The sequence below is a fragment of the Stenella coeruleoalba genome (genome assembly GCF_951394435.1).
Source record: "Stenella coeruleoalba genome assembly, chromosome: 4".
Lineage (NCBI taxonomy): Eukaryota > Metazoa > Chordata > Mammalia > Artiodactyla > Delphinidae > Stenella > Stenella coeruleoalba.
The window spans coordinates 143,197,911-143,216,120 of NC_137149.1; the positions used below are offsets into that span (position 1 = coordinate 143,197,911).

Consider the following 18,210-nt stretch of genomic DNA (forward strand, 5'->3'; position numbering starts at 1 on the left):
CTTCTGATGTTAGTTCCAATGTTTATTGGGTAATCCCCAGAGATATAGCACTGAACCCAGTTCATAAAGATAGAAATGGCTCCTGTTCTCAGAGGGTTACTGTCTATTTCCACGGCTGCGGCTGGTGTCTTCTCCTTCTGAGATCTGAAACGATTGGAGTACGAAAAGATCTGTGAAGGTACGCACAGTGGAAAGATAAATTATGTAAAGGCTTTCCCTAAAATAGACTTCAACTTCTGCTCTTGTTATTATAAAGGCCAAGAAAGCAGAAAGCTCACTGAATGAAGATGACCGTTCAACTGAAGGCAACACAAGGGTGCACAGTGTCGGTGAGTATGGGCTAAGCAAGCAGTCTGTGACTATATGAGGAGAGAGACGGAATAGGCTATGTTGCGCTATCCCCACGCCATCATCTGTGACTACTGCACAGAATGTTTCCTCTCCCCACTCCTCCCCAAGGAAATGCTCCCATAAATTGTTGACATTCTCGTGTGCACATTTGATCTACAACTGTGGTAACTGTGTTTACAAACTGGAAATCCGGTTGCAATGTTACTGCAAAAGCTAGAATTCTTTTTCTCTAAGTCCTTTTGCTTCGAAGAAGAAAAATTGATTCTACCTTATTTACACTCAAATCCATAACTTAGAATTGAGATCTCATATTTAATAAAGACCTAATTTTTTTTTTTTTTTTTTTTTTTGCGGTACGCGGGCCTCTCACTGTTGTGGCCTCTCCCATTGCGGAGCACAGGCTCCGGACGCACAGGCTCAGCGGCCATGGCTCACGGGCCCAGCCACTTTGCGGCATGTGGGATCTTCCCGGACCGGGGCACGAACCTGTGTCCCCTGCATCGGCAGGCGGACTCTCAACCACTGCACCATCAGGGAAGCCCCCAAAACCTAATTCTTAATCACATACCCCAATCACAAAATTTTGAATTTCAACCATAAAAATTCTCATGGCTTATTTAACTTTTGGCCAACTTGCACAGCACTGCTCTGTAGACGTCAGACTATGACCATTGCCGGCAGGTCAAGAAAAGTTGTTTGTTCTTTTTAGATCCCCAATCCAAACTGCAAAGAAATCTAGACTATTATGCAAAATAGTCTGGAGCCAGAGGGTCCCACCTGAAAATTAACGCGTCCATTAAAAAGGCTTCTAATGTTTTCCCAAATTTTCTCTTAGTCATGGAAATGGAACTGTCTGGATGAATTTGAGTTTACGTACTCACTTTAGCTTTGTCCATGTTTCCTGTCTAAACTTTTCTGTTAGATTCTTGCATGAGCTTCCAGTGTAAAAGAGGACACGTCTGCAAGACTGATCAACAGGGAAAACCCCACTGTGCTTGCCAAGATCCAGCGACTTGTCCTCCTACAAAACTCCTTGACCAAGTAAGGCTTCTACAAAATGGTCTTTAAGGGACATCAAACAGTTAGTGATTTGAATGAAAGTAATTTGCAGTTGAAATCTTTTGTTAAAGAGAAAAGTGAATGCCCAGGTTATCATCTAATATTTAAACAACAGTCAATAGAAACAGTAGTTCATTAGACTTTAAGGAACAGAGTGTTTTCCCAATGAACATTCCCAAGCCTGAGGTTTTTCTCCTACTTGTCTTTCTTAGGTTTGCGGCACTGACAATCAGACCTACGCCAGCTCCTGCCATCTCTTTGCTACTAAGTGCAGATTGGAGGGGACCAAAAAGGGGCACCAACTGCAGCTGGATTACTTTGGAGCCTGCAAATGTAAGAGTCTAACCACCACTGCTGAAAGTGTTTTGGATGAATCTGAATTATATACATATATATAGGTACTCATATATATGCAGACGACAATAGCAAAAAGTTAATGTAGTTCTGAATCCAGGCTGCACATTAAAATAACTGGGAAGACTTTTTTAAAAATTAGAAGAATAATGTCCAGGCTTTAACTGTAAGAGATTCTGATTTAATTGGACTGGGTTGGAACCTTGGCATTGTTTTTTCACTTGTTTTCAAAGTAACCAAGACAATTCTAATGTGCAGTCAGCATTCAGAACCACTATGATAATGTTATCCGCTTAATAACTGAGATGAATCATTGGAATTTTGTTAAATTAGTCGTCCTCTTCCAAAAGCGAAGCCTTTGCCAAGAAGTTTTAGTGACAGCATAGTCCTCCAGAAGTTTTTGAAATTGTCCTCCTTCCCCAGGATACTCTCAATTGTGTTTGGATCTCCTGGTCGCTAAGTGATTCTCCACATTAGCAGTGCTCACTAACCTCTCCTGTCTTTCCAGACACATGAGAGGATTCCGTTTCTCAGCCCCCTTGATGTTAGATGCAGCCATATGAGTTGCTTTGTCCAGTGAAATGCAAGCAAAAGTCATCCATGGGAGCTCTGGACAGAGCATTTAAGAGCTGTGTATGGCTCTCCATGCCGTCTTCACCTCGTGTTGAGATGATGCTGAATGGCGGTGTCTCCCCCATCCTGAGCCCCAGAGAGACAGAGGAGCAGAGCTCTCCTGCCAACTTACAGGGGACATGCAGCAGGATGGAGAGATAAACGTTTGATGTGATGTACGACATACTAGTCAACACTGCTGTATATGGTATATTTGAAAGTTGCTAAGAGAGTAGATCCTGACAGTTCTCACCACAAGGAAATAAAAAACTCAAGTTAACTATATGAGGTTACAAATGTTTAACTAAACTAATGATTACTGTGGTAATCATTACACAATATATGTATGTCAAGTCATTATGCTGCACACCTTAAACTTACAGTGTGGTATGTCAGTTATACCTGAAAAATATGTTTGTTCCTTTAAGCCACTGAGATTTAACATTATTTCCACAGTATAAGCTAACTGCTGCCTTTTGCTCTTTTCTCCTAATAAATAGCTCTTGTGACCTCCACCTCTGAATTCCAACTCTCTGATTCTAGGGTAGTGGTTCTCAGCCCTGGCTGCACATCACAATTGCTTCTGGAGCTTTTTAAAACACCCTGATGCCCAGGCTCCACCCAGATCAATCAAATCAGGATTTCTTTGAAAGGAAGCTGGCATCTGGTATGTTTTTAAAACACTCCTGGCAATTCTGCTATGGTGCCAGGGTTAAGGACCACTGTTGTGATGGAGGGGCAGTGAGGATGCTGTCAGTCACCGGAAGTTGTCAAGCATCCTGTTATGAGGACTGTCCTTGGGACTGGAGTAAGACCCCCAAATTAAAATCAATTTACTTTCTGCCTGGAACAGCTATTCCTGCTTGTACGGACTTTGAAGTGAACCAGTTTCCTCTAAGGATGAGAGACTGGCTCAAGAATATCCTCATGCAGCTTTATGAACCTAACCCTGAGCACGCTGGATATCTAAATGAGAAGCAGAGAAATAAAGTAAGTTATCCACGGCCAGCTACCTAAGTGTCTGTCTACAGAGCTTGAGGAAAAAAGTGTCAGGGGACGGGGCTGGGGGGAGGGGTATATCAGCCCTTCCTCTGCATATCAGAAACCACACCTAGTTAACACCCATGGATTAACAAAATAGTAGTGGTCATTATTCACACCTCAAAGCTTGGGACACAGCCAAACCACCCGATTCGTACAGGCAGGGCAGGGGCCTGAGTAAGAGCTCTTGAACTCATCCCTAGAGCAAACTCTGTTGACCAAAATGAACCTCAGTTCAGTGTTTATATGTTCAGGCCCAGGCATGTTATTTAAATCTAAACATGTTTTTTGCCTTTATAGGCCAGACATAGATTTATGATATAAGGGAAATCCATTATTAACAATGTCAGTAATATATTAAGATTAAAAAGTGCAGAATATTAATCCTAGAAGTTCCCAGGGAAAATTCATTCATCAGATAGTTATTGAGTGTATACCAGGTACCTGGAATTGATTTACATGCTGGAAATACAGCAAGGGACCAAACAAAAATCTCTGCCTTCATGAGCCTACATTCTAGGCAAAGAGATGATATATACTTATATACACATGTATGCAAATATGAACATACATGCAAATAAACATTTATGCAAATATGTTATGTCAGGTGGGATGAAACATGCTATAAAGAAAAAAATAAAACATGTAGGAGGGTGTGCATTAACTGTGTCAAATGCTGTTTACAGGTTGTTAAGATGGGGACTGAGAGTTGGCCCCTGATTTGGCACATGACAGTCATAGTTGACCATGACAGGAGTTGTTTTTGCAAGAGAAAAGCCTGAATGGGTAGGGTTCAAAAGAGAATAGGAGGAATGATGTAAAAGCAGCAAGTAGAGAAGACACTTTGCTGTAAAGGGGAAAAGTGAAATGGGTGGCAGGTGGACAGGAATGTGAGTTCAAGGGTCCTATCTACCAGCGGGAGGTGACAGAGGATGTTTGTATGCCTCTGGAAATAATCCAGTAAAGAAGGAAGGATGCCCAACTGCCACAGGGTATTCTTGAGTAGATGAGAAGGGGTGAGCTTCTGAGCACCAGTGAGCGGCTGGGCTGAGTAGATGAGGAGCGAAGGAATTTCACGCATGGTGACAAGGAGGGAAATTGGTAGATGTGTTCATGAGAACAAGTAGAAGTTCTGTTCTGATTGCTTTCAGTTAGTGCACTAATTGGTAACGTCACAAGCTGGTAGTTTTATATGCATTGCCCCTAAGTAATTTCTATCCTCTCTCTTTAACAACACATTGCCACAGACAGCCTTGAGAGCATTAGATACAAAACAGGGAAATTTCAATAGGGGTGTCAAGCAGCATCATGCCAGGGCTGACCTGAGCCGCAGCAGGCACTGGATGGAAATACATAAAGGATTAAGAATGGAGTATGCCAGGACTTCCCCGGTGGTCCAGGGGTAAAGAATCGAATCCGTCTTCCAATGCAGGGGACGCACGTTTGATCCCCGGTCAGGGAACTAAGATCCCACATGCCACGGTGCAACTAAGCCCGCGCACCACAACTACTGAGCTCACACGCCTCAACTAGAGCCTGAGTGCCGCAAACTACAGAGCCCATGCACCCTGGAACTGGCACGCCACAGCTGCAGAGCCCACGCCACAGCTAGAGAGAAGCCTGCATACCACAACGAAGAGCCCACGTGCCTCAACTAAGACCTGATGCAGCCAAAAATAAGTTTAATTAATTAATAATAAAAAAAAAAAGAATGGAGTATGCCAGTGGGGAAGAACAGAACTTTTCACCAACAAATGAACAATTTTGTCTAGGTCCGTTCAGCCCTTTTCATTAAAACCTTTTCATAGTTTTAAGAAATATGAGGAACATCACTTGGTTAAAAGATCAAACAAAGTCTTAAATTTCTTCTGAAAACCCCAGGGTTTTTTAAATGTTAGCTGTTATTCTATGCAGAAAGCTGTAGTGTTGATTAGAAGGCATGTAATTTGTTCTCAAATAACATTCTGGGTTTGTTTTCCTCTGTCATGTGAGGAATACTCTTCAAGTAAAGTTTAGCAAGTGATAATTCCATTACACTTGTCTGATTCTCTAATGATCATCTCCCTTCCTAATCTCAGGTCAAGAAAATTTACCTGGATGAAAAGAGACTCCTGGCTGGGGACCACTCGCTTGACCTTCTCTTAAGAGACTTTAAGAAAAACTACCACATGTATGTGTATCCGGTACACTGGCAGTTCAGTGAGCTGGATCAACATCCTAGGGACAGGTAAACACTTTCCACCTTCCCGTTAACTAGGTCATCTCCCTGATACAATGTCTAGTTATCTGTACCCAAGAATTCTAAACAGATTTACGAAACTTCCGAGTTCCATTTTAGAACATAGAAATGTCAAGCAAATACGGTTATGAGTCTAAACACAAAGCTGCTTTGAGGGACTTCCCTGGCCGTCCAGTGCTTAAAATTTCGCCTTCCAATGCAGGGGGTGTGGGTTTGATCCCTGGGCAGGGAGCTAAGATCCCACATGCCTCGCGGCCAAAAAACCAAAACACACAACAGAAGCAATATTGTAACAAATTCAATAAAGACTTTAAAAATGGTCCACATCCAAAAAATTTAAGAAAAAAAGAAAAGTGCTGCTTTGACCATAACAGAATATGGCCACAATTCCACAAGCTCCCAAGTTTCCATGTTAGGGTTCAGCCTCCCGAGAGGCTCTTTCCACTCTTCCTCATTCTTGATCCTAAATTCTGAAGCTAATCTGATTGGCCCCAGTTGGATTAAGCACCTACGTCTGGAATGATCCGGTACGGCCAGTGGTAAGAGCCAGGTTGTATAAACATGATTGTTGGGATGCAGCCCTATAAATTTAGGGTGGAGGGACGAGAGTTCCTAGGGAAGAAGGAAACCTTATGAACTGACATCCCAAAAGCTGTCTGTCTTACCCACAGATCATTTATTTCATTTGTAGCTCTTCATGAACGCACGCCTTATTTGCCATCCTCAGCAGCCTTGGGGAAGAAAAATGCCCTTGGTGGTCGTAAGAGTTAGCTCTTCATACACAAGTTAGTAACCCAGTTAATTGGCTGCCATTTATCTCATTGCAGGGTCTTGACCCACTCTGAGCTCGCTCCTTTGCGGGCATCTCTGGTGCCCCTGGAACACTGCATAACGCGCTTCTTTGAAGAGTGTGACCCCAACAAGGATAAGCACATCACCCTGGAGGAGTGGGGTCACTGCTTTGAAATTAAAGAAGGTAAATTCATCATCAGCCCAGGGAGGGGGGTGTCCTCTTCTCCAGATAAGCCCTAAGCCTGCAGCCCTCATAGACAGGTCCTGCTGTGTGTTCAAATTGAAACCTAGAGACCACAAGGTGGCAGACTGCAAGGTTATTTCTTACTCCCTTTATGATCTCTGTTTCAAAGTGTAGCAAGGGTAAATATTTAAGGGGTAACTGCACTGAGGTCTCAGAAATTGGCTAAGCCTAAGAAAGTGATGTGAATCCAGAGAGCTGCACCAAATCTCCGAAGGCTACCTTTCTACGGAAGGAAGGAAGGACTTTATATCCTTCCTTAACCTGAGTATTGGGCCAAACTTTAAAAAAATCACATGTGAAGAGTAAAACAGCAAGCTTGATCCTGAAAATGGGAGATGCCAGAAGAATCTTAGAATTGATTACCAACACACTAAAGATTGTCACCTGTTGTGCCCAGGTGTTATTCCTTTAATCCAAAAGGAATTCCCCTGCAGCGGAGGAATTTAAATTTAGACACTTGTTTTGCTAGGTTATGTCTTAATGTACTTCCTTTTCTTTTCCTAAGTTACAGTTGATTTTTATGAGCAAGGCTGTTTTTTAATAATCGAGATATGAAAGGTGTTCAAACAATGAGCAATCAAAACTGCTCACAGAATGTAAATCAACAATGAACATCAAATCTCTAAAGCAGAGGTTTTACCCATGTGTTCACGACATACGTATACGTAGGATGACTATGCAGCCAAGAAATAAAGAAACGTAAGTTCATCAAAGGTCAGAGTTTCCCCAAAAGAGGTAACTTGTGTGAACTTCACTCTAAAAAATATTCTTTATGCATATGTATGATGGCTTGAAATTGGAAAGAAAGAGTTGGAATATGAGGATTTAGTTATTTACTGATAAATAGATAAGCAGAAAAGGTCCTTTTCCTCTACAGTGTTATTCTGTGAAATAAGTACAACTGCAATGAGCAAAGAATGAATCTTTTTGTAAGCACCTAGTTCTGTGTATTAGTTGTCCATTTCTGCACAAGAAATTACCTTAAAGATTAGAAGCTTAAAATCTCTCTCAACGTTTCTGAGGATTAGGAATCCGGGAGGACCTCACCTGGATGGATCTGCCTTAGGATCAGCTCTAAGCTCACTTACATGGCTATTGGTAGGAGGCTTCAGTTCCTAACCATGTGGTCCTTTGCACGGTGCTTCTCATAACATGGTGTCTGGTTTCCTCCAGAGCAAGTGATCAGAGACAGAGATAGAAAGAGAGAGTCCAAGACAGAAGCCGCAGTTCCCTGTAGGACTAATCTCAGAAGTGACATATTTCTGCCATATTCCGTTTGTCACACAGTCTAACCCTGCTACAATATGGGGGGAGACCACAGGAGATGGGGATCATTGGGGGCCAGAGTGGAGACTGTCGGACCCCATACTGTTTACATCCTATTAACATCAATAGGAAATTAACAGGCAATTAAGACCCAGTCTTATGCAAATAATGCCAATTTCCTTTCTAACACCTATTCTATAAGCACAGTACTTACAAATTCATATACATCCCTAAAAATGGCTAACAATGTTTTTTCCAATTCCCATGTTGAAAAGATAAAATGTACCCAAGGACAGCTGCCCCGACCCCTCCCCTCCACCATTATCAAGAAAAAAACTTAGCTGGGACAGGACATATTTATGTATGCCCTTTTATATGGCACGTGATTTTAAAGGAGTGATCCAAAGGCAAATTTAAAGAGAGGCCATTTAAGGAAACCAGTTGCACTTCACTGTTCCTTTCAAAATTTCTGGCAGCTCTTCAGCATATGAGCCTACTCAGGCCCTGTGCTGGGGGGTTGTCTGGGAGAAGCAGGAAGGGCTTAAATTCTGTGACTCGCAAAGCTCCTAACATTCTTGTTTGTTCACTGTGGTTTGGCCATGATTACATTTTGAAGAAGGGAAACAATTATCACACAATAAGCCAGCAAAGCAGATATTAAATATTCAGTCAGGACATGGAAACAAGTTACTGCTTTGGGATTCAGCTAGGGAGAGAAAAAAAATGTCTATCTGTAAGCATACAAATGTATTCCCTCGGGACGGAGAAATCCACAGGACAAGATAAATTGTAGCCAGTGTTGTCCTGAATTTTAACCTCCTTTGCTCTGAACTAGATGTGCTCAAATATTCCAGCTCTGTTATTAACTAGCTATGAAAATTAGGGCATCCTCAGCAAGTCTCATTCTCCTTGTGTGTAAAAATGGGATTCAATTACGAGGTGAAGGAGTCTTATTTATTTAGTGCCTATGACATACTGTGGATTAACATATATCCACATTAATCTTTAGGAAAACCTTTCAAGCTAGACGAACAGAGGAAATAAGTCACATCATGCAGGTCCTACTAAGCCAGTTAAAGACATTATCCTCAGAGTACTGGAGGATGCCAAAAGGGTTTTTAACAAGGGAGTGATTTCACTGGATTTGTACTTAAGAAAGATTCTTTTGGTTACACTGTGGATAAGCCGGAGAACTGTTGTGGTGAACCCAGGCAAAAGTTGATGAGAACCTGAATTAGGGCAGTTATAGTAGGGAAAAAGAAAAGTTAACATATTCCAATATATTTTAAAATATCAATATATTCAAGATATAGTTGAGAATATAAACATATTCAAGATGTACAGTATGCAGAAATAATAAGACAGTGTTTCATAGGACATACGTGGAGGCAGGAAGCAGGCAGTTAGGTTGAGAGGAAGAGAAGTACAATGCCTAGGTTCCTGGCACAGGCCAGGCAGGGTGAGGAGAGGTACCTTCCACTGAGACAGAAAACACAAGAACAGCAGCAGGTTTGGGGGGAAAAGATAAATTCCATCTGGGACACATTAAATTTTGAAGTCGCTGGGTGACAACGTACAGCTGATAGTTGAGGGACTTCCCTGGGGGTCCAGTGGTTAAGATTCTGCACTTGCAATGCAAGTGGCGGGGGTTTGATCCCTGGTCAGGGAGCTAAGAGCCCACAGGCTGTGCAGCACTGCCAAGAAAATAAAAATGAAAAAAAAAAGATAGTTGAATATATGGGCCTGGTTTTCAAGACAGAATTTAGGAATTGAAATACATATGTGGGGATTGTGAGCATACAGAAAATAATTGATACCAGGGAAGGAAATTAATTTTCTTAGGAAAATGTGCTGAGTTACATGGAAAAGGGTTTTGGGTTGAATACCAAGGAACAACATCTAGATGATGGATACAGGAGGAAGAAGGAGTACATGAAGCAGAATGAAAAGTCTCCTGAAAGAAAAAAGGAAAGAGGATAGTGGGCTTCCCTGGTGGCGCAGTGGTTGAGAGTCCGCCTGCCGATGCAGGGGACGCGCGTTCGTGCCCCGGTCCGGGAAGATCCCACATGCCGCAGAGCGGCTGGGCCCGTGAGCCATGGCCGCTGAGCCTGCGCGTCCGGAGCCTGTGCTCCGGCAACGGGAGAGGCCACAACAGTGAGAGGCCCGCGTAACGCAGGAAAAAAAAAAAAAAGAGGATAGTGCCATATCTAAGGAGGTGTTTCAAAGAGGAGGAAGAGATCGCAGTGCTAAATGCTGCTGAGATGTCAAGTAAGGTAAAAGACTGAGAATATTCATTGGACGTAGAAATAAGGATACCCTGGATGGCCTCGGAAGAGCAGTTTTTGTGGAAAGGTAGAGATGGAAGCAAGACACATAAGAAAGAATAGGAGATAAGAAAGGCTAAAGAGTGAAGGTTTGAAAGCAGGAATGAGCTAGAGAGGGATATAGAGTTGAGGGAAGCATTTTTGAGAATATAAGAGGCTTGAGCTCTTATCATTTATTCATGCATTCATTCCTTCAACAAGTCTTTACTGGTGGTCTACATAGTACCAGGCACTGTTCTCAAGGCTGGATATGCAGCATATTTAAACATTAATAGGAAGGGCCCGTTAAAAAAAAAAAAAGGAAAGATTGAGGATATAAGAAAAAAAGAGGAAAATAGGGGAGAATTCTGAGATCAGAAGAGATCCTGAGCACAGGCAGAGGATTAGCCTCCAAGTCAACAGGAGGGACATCTCTCATCTGAACAGAAAGAAGACAGCAAGATGGTGGAGTAGAAGGACGTGCCCTCACTCGCTCATGCAAGAGCACTGGAATCACAACTAACTGCTGAACAATCATCGACAGGAAGGCACTGGAACCCACCAAAAAATATACACCACATCCACAGACAAAGGAGAAGCTGCAATGAGACAGCAGCAGGAGCACAATCATGATAAAATCAAATCCCATAACTGCTGGGTGGGTGACTCAAACTGGAGAACAATTATACCACAGAAGTCCACCCACTGCAGTGAAGGTGCTGAGCCCCATGTCAGGCTTCCCAACCTGGGGGTCCAGCGACAGGAGGAGGAATTCCCAGAGAATCAGACTTTGAAGGCTAGTGGGATTTGATTGCAGGACTTCAACAGGTGTGGGGGAAACAGAGACTCCACTCTTGGAGGGCACACACAAAGTAGTGTGCACATTGGGACCCAGGGGAAGGAGCAGTGACCCCAGAGGAGACTGAACCAGACCTACCTGCTAGTGTTGGAGGGTCTTCTGCAGAGGCGGGGGGCAGCGGTGGCTCACCACAGGGACAAGGACACTGGCAGCAGAAGTTCTGGGAAGTACTCCTAGGCATGAGCCCTCCCAGAGTCTGCTATTAGCCCCACCAAAGGGCCTGTAGCCTCCAGTGCAGGGTCACCTCAGGCCAAACAACCAACAAGGAGGGAACTCATCCCCACCCATCAGCAGACAAGCGGATTAAAGTTTTTCTGAGCTCTGCCCACCAGAGCAACACCCAGCTCTACCTACCACCAGTCCCTCCCATCAGGAAGCCTGCACAAGCCTCTTAGGTAGCCTCATCCACCAGAGGGTAGACAGCAGAAGCAAGAACTACAATCCTGCAGCCTGTGGAATGAATACCACATTCACAGAAAGATAGACAAGGTGAAAAGGCAGAGGGCTATGTACCAGATGAATAAACAAGATAAAACCCCAGAAAAACAACTAAATGAACTGGAGATAGGCAACCTTCCAGAAAAAGAATTCAGAATAATGATAGTAAAGATGATCCAGGACCTCGGAAAAAGAATGGAGGCAAAGATCAAGAAGATGAAAGAAATGTTTAACAAAGACCTAGAAGAATTAAAGAACAGACACCTAGAAAAATTAAAGAACAAACCAACGGAGATGAACAATATAATAACTGAAATGAAAAATACACTAGAAGGAATCAATAGCAGAATAACTGAGGCAGAACAATGGATAAGTGACCTGGAAGACAGAATGGTGGAATTCACTGCAATGGAACAGAATAAAGAAAAAAGAACAGAAAGAAATGAAGACAGCCTAAGAGACCTCTGGGACAACATTAAACACACCAACATTTGCATTATAGGGGTCCCAGAAGGAGACGAGAGAGAGAGAGAGAGAGAGAGAGAGAGAGAGAGAGAGAGAGAGAGAGAGAGGGGACCCGAGAAAATATTTGAAGAGATTATAGTTGAAAACTTCCCTAACATGGGAAAGGAAATAGCCACCCAAGTCCAGGAAGTGCAGAGAGTCCCATACAGGATAAATTCAAGGAGAAACATGCCAAGACACATAGCAATCGAACTGACAAAAATTAAAGACAAAGAAAAATTATTAAAAGCAACAAGGGAAAAATGACAAACAACATACAAGAGAATGTACATAAGGTTAATAACTGATTTCTCAGCAGAAACTCTACAAGCCAGAAGGGAGTGGCACGATATATTCACAGTGATGAAAGGGAAAAACCTACAACCAAGATTACTCTAGCCGGCAAGGATCTCATTCAGATTCGATGGAAAAATCAAAACTTTACAGACAACCAAAAGCTAAGAGAATTCAGGACCACCAGACCAGCTCTATAACAAATGCTAAAGGAACTTCTCTAGGCAGGAAACACAAGAGAAGGAAAAGACCTACAATAGCAAAGCCAAAACAATTAAGAAAATGGTAATAGGAACATACATATCAATAATTAGCTTAAATATAAATGGATTAAATGCTCCAAAAAAAAGACATAGACTGGCTGATGGATACGAAAGCAAGACCCATATATATGCTGTCTACAAGAGACCCACTTCACACCTAGGGACAAGTACAGACAGAAAGTGAGGGGATGGAAAAAGATATTCCATGCAAATGGAAATCAAAAGAAAGCTGGAGTAGCAATTCTCATTTCAGAAAAATTAAACTTTAAAATAAAGACTATTACAAGAGACAAAGAAGGGCACTATGTAATGATCAAGGGGTCAATCCAAGAAGAAGATAAAACAATTGTAAATATTTATGCATGCAAGATAGGAGCACCTCAATACATAAGGCAAATGCTAACAGCCTTAAAAGGGGAAATCGACAGTAGCACAATAGTAGTTGGGGACTTTAACACCCCACGTTCACCAATGGACAGATCATCCAAAACAAAAATAAATAAGGAAACACAAGCTTTAAATGACACAATAGACCAGATAGATTTAATTGATATTTATAGGAGATTCCATCCGAAAACAGCAGATAACACTTTCTTCTCAAGTGTACATGGAACATTCTCCAGGATAGGTCACATCTTGGGTTACAAATCAAGTCTCAGTAAATTTAAGAAAATTGAAATCATATCAAGCATCTTTTCTGACCACAACACTATGAGATTAGAAATCAATTACAGGGAAAAAAACGTAAAAAACACAAACACATGGAGGTTAAACAATACATTACTAAATAACCAAGAGATAACTGAAGAAATCAAAGAGGAAATCAAAAAATACCTAGAGACGAATGACAACAAAAACACGATGATCCAAAACTTTTGGGATGCAGCAAACACAGTTCTAAGAGGGAAGTTTATAGCAATATAAACCTACCTCAAGAAACAAGAAAAATCTCAAATAAACAATCTAACCTTACACCTAAAGCAATTAGAGAAAGAAGAACAAAACAAGAAAAAACAAGTTAGTAGAAGGAAAGAAATCATAAGGATTAGAGCAGAAATAAATGAAATAGAAACAAAGAAAACAATAGCAAAGATCAATAAAACTAAAAGATGATTCTTTGAGAAGATAAACAAAACTGATAAACCTTTAGCCAGACTTATCAAGAAAAAGAGAGAGAGGACTCAAATCAATGAAATTAGAAATGAAAAAGGAGAAGTTACAACGGACACTGCAGAAATACAAAGCATCATAACAGACTACTACAGGCAACTCTATGCTACTAAAATGGATAATCTGGAAGAAATGGACAAATTCTTAGAAAGGTATAACCTTCCAATACTGAACCAGGAAGAAATAGAAAACATGAACAGACCAATCACAAGTAATGAAATTGAAACTGTGATTAAAAATCTTCCAACAAACAAAAGTCCAAGACCAGATGACTTCACAGGTGAATTCTATCAAACATTTAGAGAAGAGCTAACACACATCCTTCTCAAACTCTTCCAAACAACTGCAGAGGAAGGAATGCTCCCAAACTCGTTGTACAAGGCCACCATCATCCTGATATTAAAACCAGACAAAGATACTACAAAAAAAGAAAATTACAAACCAATATCACTGATGAATATAGATGCAAAAATCCTCAACAAAATACTAGCAAACGGAATCCAACAGCACATTAAAAGATTCATACACCATGATCAAGGAGGATTTATCCCAGGGATGCAAGGATTCTTCAATGTACACAAATCAATCAATGTGAAAAACCATATTAACCAATTGAAGAATAAAAACCATATGATCATCTCAATAGATGCAGAAAAAAAACTGTTGACAAAATTCAACACCCATTTATGATAAGAACTCTCCAGAAAGTGGGCATTGAGGGAACCTACCTCAACATAATAAAAGCCATATATGACAAACCCACAGCAAACGTCATTCTCAATGGTGAAAAACCGAAAGCATTTCCTCTAAGATCAGGAACAAGACAAGGATGTTCACTCTCGCCACTGTTATTCAACATAGTTTTGGATGTCCTAGCCATGGCAATCAGAGAAGAAAAAGAAATAAAAGGAATCCAAATTGGAAAAGAAGATGTAAAACTGTCATTGTTTGCAGATGACGTGATACTATCCATAGAAAATCCTAAAGATGCCACCAGAAAACTACTAGAGCTGATCGATGAATTTGGTAAGGTTCTTCATTGCATTCTTATACACTACCAATAAAAGATCAGAAAGAGAAATTAAGGAAACAATCCCAGTCACCATTGCAACAAAAAGAACAAAATACCTAGGAATAAACCTACCTAAAGAGGTAAAATACCTGTACTCCGAAAACTATAAGACACTGATGAAAGAAATCAAAGATGACACAAACAGATGGAGAGATATAGCACGTTCTTGGACTGGAAGGATCAATATTGTGAAAATGACTATTCTACCCAAAGCATTCTACAGATTGAATGAAATCCCTATCAAATTACCAATGGCGTTTTTTACAGAACTAGAACAAAAAATTTTTTAATTTGTATGGAGACACAAAGCAATCTTGAGGGGAAAAAAACGGAGCTGGAGGAATCAGACTCGCTGACTTCAGACTATACTACAAAGCTACAGTAATCAAGACAATATGTTACTGGCCCAAAAACAGAGATATAGATCAATGGAACAGGATAGAAAGCCCAGAGATAAACCCATGCACCTATGGTCAACTAATCTATGACAAAGGAGGCAAGGATATACAATGGAGAAAAGACAGTCTCTTCAATAAGTGGTGCTGGCAAAACTGGACAGCCACATGTAAAAGAATGAAAGTAGAACATTCCCTAACACCATACACAAAAATAAACTCAAAATTGATTAAAGACCTAAATGTAAGACTGGACACTATGAAACTCTTAGAGGAAAACACAGGAAGAACACTCTTTGACATATATCACAGCAAGATCTTTTTTGACCCACCTCCTAGAGTAATGGAAAGAAGTGGATATTGAGCTCATGCAGCTCATATCAAAAAAATAAACAAACGAATCAAAAAATGGGCAGAAGACCTAAATAGACATTTCTCCAAAGAAGACATATAGATGGCCAAGAGGCACATGAAAAGCTGCTTAACATCACTAATTATTAGAGAAATGCAAATCAAAACTACAGTGAGGTATCACCTCACGCTGGTTAGCATGGGTGTCATCAGAAAATCTACAAACAACAAATGCTGGAGAGGGTGTGGAGAAAAGGGAATCCTCTTGCACTGTTGGTGGGAACGTAAATTGATACAGCCACTATGGAGAACAGTATGGAGTTCCCTTAAAAAACTAAAAATAGAATTACCATGTGACCCAGCAATCCCACTACTGGGCATATACCCAGGGAAAACCATAATTCAAACAGACACATGCACCCCAATGTTCATTGCAGTACTATTTACAATAGCCAGGACATGGAAGCAACCTGAATACCCATCGACAGATTAATGGATAAACATGTGGTACATGTATACAATGGAATATTACCCAGCCATAAAAAGGAACGAAATTGGGTCATTTGTAGAGATGTGGATGGATCTAGAGACTGTCATACAGAGTGAAGTAAGTCAGAAAGAGAAACACAAATATTGTATGTTAATGCATATATGTGGAATCTAGAAAAATGGTACAGATGAACCGGTTTGCAGGGCAGAAATAGAGACACAGATGTAGAGAAGAAATGTATGGACACCAAGGGGGGAAAGTGGTGGCGGGGCTGGGGGGAGGAGGAGGAGGTGGTGGTGATGGGATGAATTGGAAGATTGGGATTGACAAATATACACTAATATGTATAAAGTAGATTAACTAATAAGAACCTGCCGTATAAAAATAAATCAATTTAATTTAATTTAATATAAAAAAAAACGTATGAGTGCAAATATGAGTAAATTTATAAGCAAGAAGACTATTATCCCTACTTTACAAGTGAAGCCAGTGCTCACAAGAAATACAGCAAAAGTCTGTAATCTTTCCCTCTCTTGGGGCAAGAGGAAAACTTACATTGGGCAGGAAAACTACTTGGTGTCCCAGACGGGGTAGTATGCTTCAGATTAATCTGCTTTAGGTATCTGTTCAAGAATTATTGAGTAAGGTATCTGTTCAAGAATTATTGAGTAAGGGTGGGCCGCAATGCTAAGGAATGGTCTTATATCCCCCAGAGGATGCTGTCTTCTTCCACTAGTGTGGCAACAAGTTCTTTTACAATTACTTGATTGGAAATTTGATATAACTGGCACTATACTTCTATTTATTTTGGTTATATTTTAACAACCCTTACAGATTAGTATACTTGGCACTTGCCTGGTTTCCCCTCAACCTCCTCTATCAGTGGTTCTCAACCCTACATCAGAACTACCTGCAGAGCTTTCTAAATGTATACATGCCATTGGCCCACCCATGGGGATGCTGATTCGGGGTGGAGCAGGAGTGAGGCCCAAGGATATATAGTTCTTAAAGCTTCACAGGTGATGTTGACGCCCTACTAGGATTGAGAACCACCATCTACCGCCTTATTGATGGGTTCTCTGATCCCCTAGTCTAACATTGTTTATATTACTGCTCTAGCTACTTTCTAAAAGTATGTTTTGTTTTTGTTTTTTACAGAAGACATAGATGAAAATCTCCTGTTTTGAATTAAGATTTGAAAGAACTCAAACTACCCAGCCTCCTCCTTTGTTCTGACCACTTCTGAAGTATATGCAGTGTGATACTTGTAGATTTATATTTAGCAAAATGCTTGCATGTCTGAGACGACAATGAGAGTAACTGCTTGATAACAGTATATGCACCAGGCATTTAACATTAACTTTGGAAATAAAACTTTAAAATTAAGTAAAGTCAATATACACAAAATATTGTATACTGTTTGTGAACAGGAGTTTAACTCATCACTCTCTGCATCCATTTATGAGATACTTAAAGATTATAAAACTCGAAAAAAATAATAATTCATTTTGCCCATAATACCATGTGCACTTCAAAAAAGTGAAATAAGCCTCTTTGTTGTTGATGTGTGTTATTTTCAGTATCTTAATATCCTAATAAAAATCCAAATGTTTACTCAAGTTTATTTCCAGTCATTTACTTGAACAATTATATGTGAAAGACCAACCCAGGGCTCATACTTCATATCAAACTATAATCATGCTTTCTAGACCCTACTGCTTAAAAAAAAAGTATGAGTGGTTGGGGAGCTGTTTTTTATGGGAAACAAATATTCAGTTGTTAAATGGTAGCTGCTCATGAATGGTTTTTGTCATAATTTAAGTTTAAATAGAAAAAAAAAAAGAATTCAAGTGCTTTTCACCAAATTCAATTAAAATATGGGTGATTGTGCACTGCTTGATGCAACTAATTTTAGCTTTTGTGCAGACGAGCAATGTGTGTCTGGGGAAAGGGAGGCCCAGCAAAAATCTCTACACATTTCATGTCCTCAAAATAAAGGAGAATGTAAAGATAACAGACAGTGGAGAGCCCTGAAGTGTCTTGATGTCCAAGGTAGTCAGAGGTGAATAGTACTTAGAATAACTTGATAGCAAGACAGTGTCATAAGAGAAAA

At 40.6% G+C, this 18,210-nt stretch overlaps 1 protein-coding gene across 2 annotated transcripts in view; it reads left to right on the plus strand.

Annotated features, from left to right (window-relative positions):
- Positions 1–17,727, plus strand: part of SPARCL1 (SPARC like 1) — a 54,004-nt gene extending 36,277 nt beyond the window's left edge. For both annotated transcript variants that reach the window (XM_079920311.1, XM_079920310.1), the window contains 7 exons: positions 257–329; positions 1,274–1,392; positions 1,623–1,743; positions 3,230–3,366; positions 5,496–5,644; positions 6,484–6,632; positions 17,256–17,727. In XM_079920311.1, the coding sequence (XP_079776437.1) occupies positions 257–329; positions 1,274–1,392; positions 1,623–1,743; positions 3,230–3,366; positions 5,496–5,644; positions 6,484–6,632; positions 17,256–17,284 (777 nt within the window). In that variant the 3' untranslated portion in view covers positions 17,285–17,727. The remainder of the gene's footprint in view (positions 1–256; positions 330–1,273; positions 1,393–1,622; positions 1,744–3,229; positions 3,367–5,495; positions 5,645–6,483; positions 6,633–17,255) is intronic.
- The last annotated feature ends 483 nt before the right edge of the window (positions 17,728–18,210 follow it).